This window comes from Podarcis tiliguerta (genome assembly GCF_965153285.1).
Source record: "Podarcis tiliguerta genome assembly, chromosome: 6".
In the NCBI taxonomy this organism is placed as follows: domain Eukaryota; kingdom Metazoa; phylum Chordata; class Lepidosauria; order Squamata; family Lacertidae; genus Podarcis; species Podarcis tiliguerta.
In genome coordinates, this window is record NC_139539.1 from 96,211,478 (window position 1) to 96,225,669 (window position 14,192).

The window sequence follows — 14,192 nt, forward strand, 5'->3', positions numbered from 1 at the left end:
GCAGTTACATCCATTCAGGTTGTCATGATGTCAGTCTTCAAAGATTTATTGCGAAAGTGACAACAAGCTTGTGAATACTAAACCAACCTTTTGTTGGGTGGCCATTATTTTGAATGGGATGTGAAAGCTCATGCATGTTACCACCTTGTACGTGGGAACAGACAAGGGCTAAGGTGAGTATTTAGCAGTGAAGCAGCTCAAGGGGGAAGGATTTACTTTGGAGGAAGGGAGCATTCTGTTCTAGTCAGAGCAGCCTTTGATGTCCCTGCATTGGATGCCTCTTGGTATCAGATGCGGTGGCAGATGCCAAGTCAGGACACTGGCCAGTTTATCACCAGTGAGATCAGTTATCCAAGTTCATGGGTAGGCAAACTAAGGCCCAGGGGCCGGATCCGGCCCAATCCCCTTCTAGATCTGGCCCATGGACAGTTCGGGAATTAACATGCTTTTACATGAGTAGAATGTGTCCTTTTATTTAAAATGCATCCTTGGGTTATTTGTGGGGCATAGGAATTCATTCATCCCCCTTCCAAAATATAGTCTGGCCCCCACAAGGTCTGAGGGACAGTGGACCAGCCCCCTGCTGAAAACGTTTGCTGACCCCTGTCCTAGTTGCTCAGGGCAGCAATCAGCTCTGACCCTAGATATGAGTTAAGGGGATATCGTCTGACTTGACCTGGCATATTTGTGTAAGGAGGCTTCTCAGTCACTCTTGATTCTCCTTGTCCATAGTTTTAAAAAATCACATTGTGATTTAAAAAAAATGTTCTGAGCACATCCCATGTTCATCCTAGGTGAGAAGTATTGTTATTATCCCAAATAACAAAATCACTTCTACCCTTTAGTGGAGCACAGTAATAATGTCAAATAAGTCATTCTGTGATATCAGAAAATGCAAGAGAGTGGTTGTCAGAGGGGCTAAATTAAGCATTATGAAAGAAAGAGTATTGTGTACGTACCCTTTCATCCAAGTGTTTCATCTCAGTGACTGTACCGATCTAGAGAAGGAGCCCAGCCTGCTAACCAGGGGCTCCTTCCAGGTCTGCCCACTCCCTTCTCCTCCCTTGGCATGGGATCAGAAGCTTCATCTTCCATTTTAGGTTAACTACAGTTTAGTGTGTCATCTCAACCCTGAATTATGGTTGATCTTAATGATAGTTAGTGAAAACAAGCTACCGTGTTTTTTGCCCCATAGGATGCACCTCGGGTTTTTTTTGGGGGGGGGATAAAGAAAAAAAATATTTCCCCCCCAGGTGCGGGGCTGGGGTGGGGGAAGCCCGAGCTTCCCCCGACCCCAGCCCCCAGAACAGGCTGCTATCCGCTAGCCGTGGGAGAGCCGCGTGACTTTGCGCGGCTCTCCCACGGCTAGCGGAGCGCTGCACAAAGCTTGGGGCGTGCTGAGCTCAGCGCACCCCAAGCTTCTGGGTGCTGGCAAGGTCTCCGCTAGCCGTGGGAGAGCTGCTTCTCCCACAGCTAGTGGATAGCTTCCTGAAGCCTGGAGAGCGAGAGGGCTTGGTGCGCACCAACCCCCCTCCAGGCTTCAGCGAAAGCTTGCATTCGCCCCATAGGACGCATACACATTTCCCCTTCATTTGGGGGGGGGGAGTGTGTCCTATAGGGCGAAAAATACAGTAACATCATAAACCATGATTTGAAGTTGGCTTGTTCCCATTAACCTTAGTTAAGATTGACCACAGTTTGTCTGGGTTCAGATGACAAGAGAGCTGTAGCTCATGTAAAAGAGAAGCAGGCGCTTCCACACACCTCCTCATGGCACACGGCAGGAAGAGCAGGACGGGCGCAAACCGGGGGGAAGATTAGGCGCATTCCATTAATGCTTAACTACGCTTTGGTTAGAATTACATTTAAACCAACCCAATGTCTGCCTACCTTGGTTTGGAAAGCCTTTTAATGCAGTGCATTAAAACTGGCTGTTTTTCTGCTTTGGTTCTTGAATAAGAACCAGCATTTGAGAAAAAACTCCTAATGGATACTTTTTTTACCAATAATTCATGAAGGACTCTACTTTTATGTTCACCTTTGATATCTAGTCACAGATTTCAGTGGGCGTTTCAGATCATTCAGACAGTTGATATTTCAGGTGCCTGTACTGAAAATAATCACAGTAGCTAAATAAAATATCTGAGCACACTTGTTTTTATTTCATTCCTATCTCTGCAGTGGTGCAAAGTTGATTACAGTACATTTAAGTATTTTGTCATGGTAATAAAGCTCCAGGCAATGATTGGCTATTTTACTGTCACAGAAATGTGGAGTAAGCAGTAGTGTCTCCAGCTGCCATTGGCTGAGCTGCTCAGATACAAGGAGGGCATACCTAATTCCTACCACTGGCCTTGCTGGTAGTGGCTGAATCAGGTCAGTCCACTGCAGAAAACAGACCAAAGCACACCATAACCACATTGGGGGGGGGGGAGAGGAAGCGTGCCCTTAACTTTCAGCCTTGCCAACTAAAATTTGCCCTTGCAAATTGAAGTTGCCCTCTACCAAACAAATAAGAAAAAAGTGTGCTTTGATACTTTTATGTGATATGGTTATGTGGCAGAGGAGATTTTTGCCCATAACTCTCCACAGTGTAAGTGTAAAGGTAAAGGGACCCCTGACCATTAAGTCCAGTCGTGACCGACTCTGGGGTTGCGGCGCTCATCTTGCTTTATTGGCCAAGGGAGCCGGCGTACAGCTTCCGGGTCATGTGGCAAACGAGAGCAGCACACAGAAACGCCTTTTACCTTCCCGCCTGAGCGGTACCTATTTATCTACCGTATTTTTCGCCCCATAGGGCGCACCGACCCATAGGGCGCACATAGTTTTTTGGGGGGGGAAATAAAGGGAAAAAAATTATTTCCCACCCAGGCGTGGGGCTGGGGAGCTTCCCCCGACCCCAGCCCCCAGAACAGGCTGCTCAGCGAGCCCCGGGCTCCGGGCAGCAGGCTGCTATCCGCAAGCCTAGGGAGTCCTGCGGGAACTCCTGCGGGGTCCCCTGGCTTGCGGATATCATCCTGAAGCCTGGAGAGCGAGAGGGGTCGGTGCGCACCAACCCCTCTCGCTCTCCAGGCTTCAGCGAAAGCCTGCATTCGCCCCATAGGACGCACACACATTTCCCCTTCATTTTTGGAGAGGAAAAAGTGCGTCCTATAGGGCGAAAAATAAATACGGTACTTGCACTTTGATGTTCTTTCGAACTGCTAGGTTGGCAGGAGGGACCGAGCAATGGGAGCTCACCCCGTCGCGGGGATTCAAACCGCCGACTTTCTGATCGGCAAGTCCTCTGTGGTTTAACCCACAGCGCCACCCGCGTCCCACAGTGTACCTGTATGGAATAATAATATTTCCGTGACAAAATATGTGACATGTTCGTTGACAAAGTAGATATACATGCTCTCTGTTTCCTTATTAGAAAAGGAATCTTTTGTTCTCTCTTGGCTGCATATAACCTTTTTGGTGGTTGTACACACATTTCCTCCCCAAAGTCAGATATTGTTTAGCAAGGTTAACATTTCCATTTTATCTGCCATAAGCTTGGGATACCCATTCCTATATTTAAAGCCAGTGATTGGCAGATGATAATTTGCAGGTAGGACTGGAAACACCACAAAGCACCGCAGCCAACTCAGCCAGCCATTCCAAAAGGATACCGTGGAAGATAGTATCAAAGATCACTCAGATATCAAGAAGAGTTAAGAGGGTCATTCTGTCTCTCTCTGACTCCTGGCAAAGGTCTTGGTTGAAATTATCATCTCCCAATTTAGCTTCTCAAACCATCAGCCTTTCCTGTGCCACCATTGGCCATTGCCAGATGCCCCTTGCACTCTCTTTTCCCTCTCCTCCTCCTCCTCCTCTTTGTGGGACACTGGAAGTTGGACCCAATATCCTGCTACAGTGATTGGAGTCCTGGGCTTCACATGCCAGTGCAATCCTGCTGTTAATATATAGTCCAGAACAAGCAACAGGGCTGCATAAATGAGAAGCCAAGCTAATGGAGGAGGTAGATATTTAGGGAAAGTTTGATAAGCTTAAAGATTTATTTTAAATAGGACTCACCAAAGCGTAGCCAAAATCACAAGGGAAGCTTTGCAGCAGAGAATTTGTGATAGAATCAATTAGGCCTGAAGAATGAGTCCCAGGCGTAAATTAGAGGGGATTGGGTCAGTAGGACAAGTAATTAGCTTGACCTTAGAAATCAAGACATGAATATTATCTTCAGAAGCCATGAGTATGAGTTGCAACAAAACAGTGAAAATCAAATACTGATGATTCTTAGGAGATTCACTACAGGCGACAGTTCTCTCAAACAAGTTAATTAGCCTCAGAAGCAATGTTGCTGAATTGAGGCAGCGCCTGAAACTTGCTCTTTGATATTGGACAACCGAGGCAGCCCTGACCACGAGGTCAGATTTTTGCTGTCACTCAAGGTGGCAAGATTGGAGAGAGGCTTAACAAAATAGAGTACAGCCCACAGGGAAGTTTTCCATGCAAGCCCTGTTGAAATTCATTGGAGCCTAGCGCTTGTTTGTTTCAATGAGGCTAGCATAGGAAATCCCCAGGATGGGCTGTGTCCCACATTAAACTATGGGTGTGCCGTGTGGATTTTCTGCCTCTGGCACCAAAATGTCTTGGGCCACTTCTATAAAAGAACCTTTCAGAAAAGTTTTAAGTTGAACAGTGGAAATGGAGCAATACCAACTTACAGACAAATTCTAAATTCCTGACTGACAGCTAATTTTCAAGTGAATTGAAGGGGTAATGCATGGATTAAGGCTGCGTTACTGTTTTGACCCAGTGGACCAAATCCTTATTGGTTCCTACCCCTACTTGCCAAATTTGAAACGTAGATGGGACAGACCACCTGTCAATCACCTCCAGCCATCAGATGATTGGCAAGTAGCTTGTCCCACCCACTTGTCATGGTCCTTTTCACAGTGCTTAGGAACTGCCAAGCATAGGGCTGACAGAGCTGCTTTCTGAATGGATTGCTTGCGTAATTGAGTTCCCCACATAACTGGATAAAGTGATTTTTTGTAATGTATGGGGGGAGAGGGTGCCCTAACAACACTGACGACATGATGGGAAAGATTTGGGGCCCATTTGGCTCCACAGTTGCTAATCTCTAAGAGTGTGACTACTAGATGTGATAGCAGCATGATTCAATTTGGATTGTAGAGATTTTTTGTAAAGCACGGAGTGCTGGAGTTTGAAAGTTTTGCGTGGGTGATCTTGAGCATCGGGGGAAAGTGAGATCTTGACTTCCCCAGTGCTTTCCCCCAAAGTCATTGCTGTGGCCCTGTGTGTGTTCCCTGCCTGCACCACAGTCACATAGTTCTAATAGGTGGGTGGGAGGTCAGAGAACTTGCACAGGAGCCAATTGGGGGCAGCAGAGGGAGGAGATCTTGTGAATGGAAGAAGAGTACAGCTCTCCTCTCCTTCTTGCCCAAGTTGTGCTGTGCATCTCACGCCACCCTCTGGGCTGCTCTCTTGCCCAGTTTGGCGCTAAGTAAAATGGTAGGTTGTGGCAATATCTGGTATGCCGTGCACTTGTTAAACTTCAGCTCTCTATATTTTTTATAGTCACCAATACTTTATTTTGGCAGGATGAAAAATGTTTCCCCTTTCCCCAGAGTTTCACAACAAAATACAGGAATTGATTCAGACATTGAACCTGTTTCTGGTAGCTGTCATACTGACGACCAGCTGGACATGTCTGCACTCATGAGCTCTGTGAATCCAGCATTTGAATATTTTTATTTTCATGCCAATGCAAGGGAGCAGCCCTTTGATGAACAAAAGTCTGACCAGCACAGTCCCATCTCAGACTCCCCATTTCCTTGGAGCTGGTGGCTATAAGTCTGGAGGAAAGAAAAGAGCAGTTACCATTAGTGCTGCCCTGCTGTGGCTCAGCCCTGACAACAGCCAGGCTCTCCCAGCCTTCTGGGAGGAAGCAGAAGGCCCCAGCTTAAAGGCTGCTTCTTTTGCATGTAGAGGGCTTCCTTTCAGACTTGGCTGCAGTGAAATCCAGGAGAGACAATGAAAGTGCACTGAATTTAGCTCTTTCCAAAGGGTAGTGAGACATCGCTTTAAAATTGAAGATCAAAACAAGGACATCTATTACAGGAGGTGTGTGTGTACGTCTTGTAGGCTGGATTGCCATTCATAATGTACGTAACAAATTAATTTTTCCTACATACACACACATCTGACACCATAAGCCATTTCATGGCAGTGCCACAGTAAACCACTTTATTTGTGAAATCATGAATGGGGTGTGTTATTGGGATGTACAATGGAGCTTTTTTGTGCAGTATACAAGTGGTTCTATGATACATGGTTTTTACTGCCAGGGCAGGCTCTCTTACGCTACAAAAGTTATTGGTTAAAATGGGAGTACTGTGGACGCATCCATTCATTTATTTGCAAAAAGTAAATGCCATGTACATGTGTGCATGCAAACGCGCAGGCCTTTTTTGTTGCATCCTTTCTGAGAAGGCAGTTTTTGAAAAATGGGAGTTCCTGTAGCAGTGAGCTATTTCTTTATTGCTTTGGGGTGCTATTCATGAAAAAGGCCTCTGTGCCTTGCCAGCTTTCTTAGCGACAGCTAAAGGAGAGGCTGTTTGGCACAGTTTCTTTCACCACAGCAGCAGCAGCAGCGGCCCACCCAACCTCTTCCTTTGCTTGCTTTGTATGCCAGCTAGAGAAGCAGCGTCGCCTAGTTCAATGCAGGAGCAAGAGGAGAGGCTGTGCTGCCTTCGACACAGACCGCTCTCCCCAACCCCACACTGTGGAAGATACGTTTAGCTTAGAGGAATTCTGAGATCCTGCGATGCCAGCCTGTTGTTTAAAAAAAGAAAAGAAAGCAATTAATAAACGGATATTGGGGGGGGGGGGACCACAGTATCCCAATAAGAACATGAGACTGATTGTACTTTTTAAAACTGTTGGAACTGGGAGGAGCCTGCAGTTTTTCAATTCAAATTGATCCTGGGGTCTGTGCTTCTTCTGTTGAGGAGAAAATATGCCACAATTGTGCAACAAAGTGCATGCATAGTTTCTTTTTGTGAGAGGGGATTTTTCTGAACTTGCAAAATACAGTATTTAGAATTAGGAACAGTTAATAGGGTTGCCATACATCCGGAATTTCCTGGACATATCCAGAATATTGCAGTTGGAAGCGGTGTCTGGGTGAAAATTGCTAAAATGTCCGGGAAAATCCGGATGTATGGCAACCCATGTTGGCAGTGTCGTTTTTGGCAATTTACTTTAAAAATAGCTCAACAACTTTCCTATCTGGATTTTTCCTGCTTGAAATTTGGCAATCCCATTTTTAAGGACTACACAGTTGGAAATTTTTGTATTAGAAATTATCTGCATGCTTTCTTCTTTGGGTAAATTTTAAAAATGCATGTGTATTTTCAGAATGGGTAGGAGAATGTGGACTGTTTGGCCTCAGAGTAGCTTACCAGGTTCTTCCCAGCAACCCTGCGAAGCAGTTTAGGCTGAGGGATCCTGACTCGCCCAAGGTCATCCCAAGAGCTTCATGTCTTCCTGACAGTAAGAGCTGTTTGACACTGGAATTTGCTGCCAAGGAGTGTGGTGGAGTCTCCTTCTTTGGAGGTCTTTAAGCAGAGGCTTGACAACCATATGTCAGGAGTGGTCTGATGGTTTTTCCTGCTTGGCAGGGGGTTGGACTCGATGGCCCTTGTGGTCTTTTCCAACTCTATGATTCTATGGATGAGTAGGGCTTTGAACTTGGGTGTCTCTCATCACAGTCCAGCACTCCGGCCACATCGCCACACTGGCTGCTCCATGTCATTCATGACGAAGTGAGCAATTATTAGAGCGGGGGGCAGCAAGCAGGAAAATAACTTTATTGAAAGTTGGACTTTGTTTGTTGTAATGGAATGGCAAATTAGAAGACACTTCTGATACATGTGCTCACAAAATATTTTTTAAGATATAGATGGGGAAGATGCGCAAATGGTACTCTAAAAAGTGCTTGTCTGATCCTGCCTGAAACGTATGTCATTCCTTTGTATTATTCATATGCTGCTTAGGATCAGTGCTATTTTTCTAGAAAAAGAGGTACCAGAACTCTCCATGAACACCTCCCTCGTTCTCTTAGAATGGCAGTGGTGCCCACCTGGGAGCTGCCAGAACTGGGTTCCAGCTGAAAGAAAGCCCTGCTTAGGATTATTTAGGAAAAACATCATGACTTGCTTGCAGTTGCCCAGCTCAAATCTTATTTGCAATTCAGTCTTATGTAACTGACTTAATGTGGGCATCACTTTCATGGACTAGGCCAGAGCTAAACTACAGTTGATGACTTGTCTTTCACTGGTTTACAATGTTCCTATCCTGAAATGATTTGCATTAAATGCTTTGGCTCCATCTGGAAGCTTTTGGTTCCATCCTGGCTTCTGCAGGGTTTGGGTGCACGACAGAGTTCCCCTGGGGAGCTTGCTTGCACACTTCACCAAGCAGGATTGGACTCTCTGTGCATCAGTTGATGCGTGGGAAGGTGAAAAGTCTTGCTTGCTGCAGGGTATGAGGCATCCATCCCATCCCATAGGACACCAGATGTGGGGCTGGTGGGTGTGCTTTGGTGGAAGGACCTTGCAGATCAAATGGAGAAGCTGGTGGGCCAGATTTGGCCTACAGACCAGAAAGTCCCCACCCCTGAGCTAGACCTTCTCATCCATAGCCTCCTCTCACTTCAAGCCCCCTCTACCACAGCCAACTTCTCTTTTACAGCCTCCTCTACTGGCGTTTCAAACATGTAATGCAAAGGGAGGTTTTACTCCCTTCCCTCAAGATGTTGGAAATCATGATTGGTAAACCCACATGCATAAATCTTCTTGAGTTACCCTCTTTACCCTTTCTGGTGATTTGGGTTAAGTGTGATAGTGTTGCCCGTGTTGTGACGTGAAAGTAAGAAAAATGAATCCATATTGCAGCTTGGAAAACTTCAAAGTGAAACTGATCAGTATGAAGCTTGCATGCTATATTCAAAGGAGCTGTTTTCAAATGTGACATGATACTGGCTTCTTAATTTGATTAATACTTTTAGCCATGATCCCCTTTCTCCTCTTTCCATGGTAGTCGCTTTCAGAGATTGACTATGCTGAAGAACTACTTGTCACACTTCAGGAAGACATGGGCTGTATCCCTCATTTCTTAACCAGTGTGTATGTTCTTGTTCTCGCCTCTCCCTTTTTTCAAGTGCTGCTGCTGCTGCCTACGCAAAGTGATCAGAAAGCTTGACAAGATGCTTAAAAAATAGAGCAAGTGCTTCAGCTAAATTCCAAACCGAGGAATAATAATTGCCAGAGGCGCAAAAGTCCCCTGGTGCCAGGGTTGCTGGAGAAGATGGGGAGCAGGTTTCTCCTCCTCTCGTAGGTTCTGCCATCTATGGGACCTGTCTGTTGCCTCTTCCTACTTCCTAGAGGAAGTGGCTCCGGGAAGTAGTAATTATTACATTTCTAAGGAAGGCTCTTCTGGACCCCCAGGATTGTGCAAATCTTAGCTGGTTGCAAACACACACCCCTTCAGGAGTTGAACTAGTGATTCATGCGCAACTCTGGGCATTCTTGGATGACACCCATTATCTAGATCTGTTTCATTCTGGGTTCAAGCCTGGGTTGGCACTAAGGTGGTCTTGGTGGTCCTGTTTGATGCTCACAGAACAATAGGAGGGCAGTACATTTGCTATTTTATGATTGCTCCCTTGTGACATCCAGTAATGCCTAGGGTAACACTCTGCCCTAACCACATATGACGAAGAGGTTTCCTACTGAAAACACTATAGGACCAAACACAGAAGGATTCAATGTGGCTGCCAAAGAGCTGGAATCAATGTAGCTAGTTCTGTTTTTCCTGTGTTAAATGTGTATATACTTCTCTCTCTCTCTCTCTGTTTTTCCCTTTGAAGGGTCGTGATTACTGTTCAGAAGAGGAGGATATCACATAGTGCCATTTCTGCTGATCAAAACGGGAATACTACTGTGTAAATAGATTACGGTCAAGATCCTTTTTGGAAGTCTTCTCAAGTGAACAGCACTACATAACAAAAGATCATTTCCACATTGTATGCTCCATTCAGTTGCAGTGTTTCTTAATGACCATACAATGAACGTTACGAAAGGAACGAAGAACAGCTTGTGTGGAACTGCCTTGGCTGATGCTGGCTGAAACATGTTGCAGATTTTTCACTTATCTGTGTCCAGGAACACAGCAAATATTTCAGCATAAAATCTTAAGTGACACTGTAGATTTCACTTGGGCTGCTGGCCTATTTTCTATTGGCTGAAGTAGTATTATACAACACCTACCATAACTGAGCAGCTGAACCTTCAGGTTCACTCTGTTTGTCAACCCCCCCCCCCCCGGGTTGCAGAGTTCTTATTAATATGGACAATTTAGAGCTTTGGAGGTGGGATGCTTTGCCCTGACCGTCCTCGTTTCTCTGCTAGGAAGAAGTTACCAATTGGAAAGCATGTTGTCACACAAATACTGGATATGGTGATGCAGGAGCAGAAATCTGTATTTTTAAAGAAGTTTCTTTAACTAAGTATTTCAATCGAGGAATAAGCTTGCAGTATTGGCTTTGCTGACCACAGATGGAAGTTGTGACCACAATCAGTTTGAATCCCTCTCTTTTTTTCTAAGAAAATAAACATTTTACTGTTTTTAGGTATTCTCGTCTTATACCCATTCATGCAGTCCAGTGTGTTTAAAGAATAATTGGGTGAACAGGGTGGGAGCAAAGCACCCCTTTGGAATGATCCTGTGAGAGGATGTTATTTTAAAGCACCTGTGTGCCAATTTGGGATGTCTGTAGAGTTTATTTTTCCACATTATAAAAATATGATACTCTCTCTTCTCAAAGGCAGATGTAATATTTTTAACAAATATTGTCATGAGTAAAAATAAGCCTAAGGTTTAAAAAACAAAAACACTTTTGCATTTATTCTTTAAAGAAGTTCAGCATTTTTCTTCTATGTCTTTGAGGGGGTATAACCATTAAAAAATGCTTCTTGCAGCAATAGAAGCTGGGGTTTATATCCCTCCTTTGCCTTATCAGGGTTTCAAGATGGCCGTCTGTCAAGAAAAGTGTACAAATTGAAAAAGCACATTTTAGATTAGTCTGTGGAAATTGTAATACAGTTGAAGTGAAGATTTTACCCTGGATCAAGATAGATATTGCACATAGGATTCTACCCGCCCCCGAGTCCAACTAGTTGAATTACGTCCTTGCTTAGCTAGTATCAGTATAATGGACCATGAGCACCATCCAGCCTCTCTGGATGTCTTTTGTCTCCATCTTGATGAGATATGTCACAGTGACTAGGTATGTAGATCCCATTCCTCTGGTTGCCATCGGGTAAACTGCTATGACTTGGTAGATGTCACAGAGGGGCCTTGGGCATTTGATTCTGAAGTAGGTGCCCAGCCTTTATAAAACGGAAGCCACTTTTTCCACCCTGGTGCTCTCTAGATGTTTTGGACCAGAACCCCCATCAGCCCCAGCCAGAAGGTGGAGCTAAGCATGGAAACATTGTCTACATGCCGTGGGCTTTTGTGTGGTGGTAACTGGGTGCGAATCAGTTGAGTGGTTCACAGGAAAGGGCAACAACAGCTTCTGCTTAAGATAAGAGATAACTGTGTTCTTAAGCATAAATGTTTACAATGAGATTGATTTACCAATTGCCCTTTTGTGAACTGTCTTGATTTTTTCCATATTCACCGTAAGCTCATTGGTCTAACTTTTAAATGTTCTCGCTGGTGTCCTCTGTCTCGGCACTCCTTCCTGCTCTCTCGATTCCACTGTTTCTAGTCATCTTCTTCCAAGGTATATTATTCCAGTTCATTTCCATGCCTCTCCTTTTCCTGTTGCTGGCACCTTCTTTCTAGAAGAATCCTGTCCCCTTTGATACTCACATTATTGCTTCACCTCTATACAACATTTTAAACTGCTTACAATTTACCTTTTCTCTTTTTCTGGTTTCCCCCTTTCCTTGGTACCTTGTTTTTAATTTCCCTTACCCATTCCTCTCTTTCCCTTCCCCTGTCTATCATGTCTACCTCAGATTGTAAACCTACAGGTATAATTCCCCCCCTGAGACTATGTGACATAGGCATTGGTTACAATTTATAAGGGGTGGTGTGGATCCAAAACCCTTTTTCCCTTCTGTTTTAGCATTTCCAGAAAAAGGGTGTCAGAATATGGGACTAGGTAAAGGGTAGATTTGTGCTAGATGGTGTCCCCAGCCCCTGCTATCTGCAATGGTGCCCAATGGAGGAGACCATACCTTGTTCAGAGCCAAATACTTTGGGGGACTTGATAATGATGTGAAGTAATTCCCTGCTATAAGAAGCCAGTATGCAAATAGAGGGAAGCAAAATTTACCCTTGGAAGTCACATTCTGGCTGCAGAAATGTTGAATGCCATAACCAACTTGTTCAGACTTCTTTCAGCTCCTATTTTCTCCAGTTTTTGTGGGGAGGGGGGTGCCCTAAAGAGGAAAGATAACTGGGTGTGAAATAAATTCACATGGAATATACTATACATTACTGAATATTTGTATAGTCTCATATCAGTACCACTTTCTCCAAGTTTACTGGAAGTTGCTTTTCCGGGTTCCCTGTGTCTTGTTTGATCAAAGTCTAATTTATCCTGATTTTTCTCTAGAATTAAAAGAGAGGCTTCTGTTCTCCTATCTGGTGTTGATTTTATTTCACAAGTGATGCCATTTTTTAAAAAATGAAGCAGCTTCCCATTAGAAGGGGTATTTTTTTTCCCTTTGGAAAAAATAATGTGTGACAGATTCTGCATTCTAAGGAATCTTAAGCCTGGTGAGTCCATCCCCCTTAACCCGAAGAACTGTAGGATTCCACATGTGAGTATAGTATTTATCTGCATCATTTAAGAGTTGAGTAACATACATCAGGGGACGCGGGTGGCGCTGTGGGTTAAAGCCTCAGCGCCTAGGGCTTGCCGATCGAAAGGTCGGCGGTTCGAATCCCCGCGGCGGGGTGCGCTCCTGTTGTTCGGTCCCAGCACCTGCCAACCTAGCAGTTCGAAAGCACTCTCGGGTGCAAGTAGATAAATAGGGACCGCTTACTAGCGGGGTGGTAAACGGCGTTTCTGTGTGCTGCGCTGGTGCTGGCTCGCCAGAGCAGCGATGTCACGCTGGCCACGTGACCCGGAAGTGTCTTCGGACAGCGCTGGCCCTCGGCCTCTTTGAGTGAGATGGGCGCACAACCCTAGAGTCTGTCAAGACTGGCCCGTAAGGGGAGGGGTACCTTTACCTTTACCTTAACATACATCAGAGTAAGTGGTGACACACACCAAAGAGTTGCAGTGTGTTCCCCAACCCGAAAGAGGGATCTTGCAGTGCTATTCAAGGTTCGCAAAAGGAGACATTCTCCTTCCCCATTTTTTCTTTCTCGTCCTCCTGAAAGTTCCCCCCAAAGGCCCACGTCTGGTGCTCTCTGCCAGCCCTCCTCATGATCACTTATTGCAATGTAGCACCCTTTGGAGGACCACATGCCAGCAGTGGGTGTAACTGGAAGAAAAAGTGGACTGAGCCACCCATGTAAATGTTAACTGGGTACACTCACTCCCACCCCTATCTCCATCCTGCATCCAGATAAAGAAGCATTATCCAGGTTCAGGGAAACATTCTAGCCAGATGAAAAGCACTTGGGGAACAGAGGAGGGCCAGGCCTGGGCAGAGTCCTGAGTGCCAGAGACAGAGGCACATCAACAGCTGCTGCTGAATGCAGAAACATGGGTTCCATTGACTTCCATGCAGCCAAGTTGCATTTTTCAGTGTTCCAAAAAACCAAAGCAAAAATCATTTTTCATATTGAAAAATCCAGCGTCCACCATTTGCTCTTTCTGGACAGACATGCTGCTTCTCATTACAGCAGCACTAAATTTCTCCTTCTTTGGGCAATTCTCACTAAATTCCAGAACCCTGTTGCATCAAGCCAGTGACCCAGCTTCCTGTTCTCACAGCGACCAACCAGATGGCAGTGGGAAGCCTGCGAGAAGGACCTGGGCACAGCGGCATCCTCCCCCCAGCCCCAGTGAATCTTAGCAACTGGTATTGCGAGTCTGCCTTAGGACCATGGAGGCTGAACATGGCCGTTGCTCATTGCTAGGAACCAGGACGTTCCAC

At 45.3% G+C, this 14,192-nt stretch overlaps 1 protein-coding gene across 1 annotated transcript in view; it reads left to right on the top strand.

Annotated features, from left to right (window-relative positions):
• LOC310680196 (uncharacterized protein C1orf21) overlaps positions 1-12,725 on the top strand; it is a 144,216-nt gene extending 131,491 nt beyond the window's left edge. Inside the window, exon 6 of the mRNA XM_083446579.1 lies at positions 9,938-12,725. Within this exon, the coding sequence (XP_083302705.1) occupies positions 9,938-9,976 (39 nt within the window). The 3' untranslated portion in view covers positions 9,977-12,725. The remainder of the gene's footprint in view (positions 1-9,937) is intronic.
• The last annotated feature ends 1,467 nt before the right edge of the window (positions 12,726-14,192 follow it).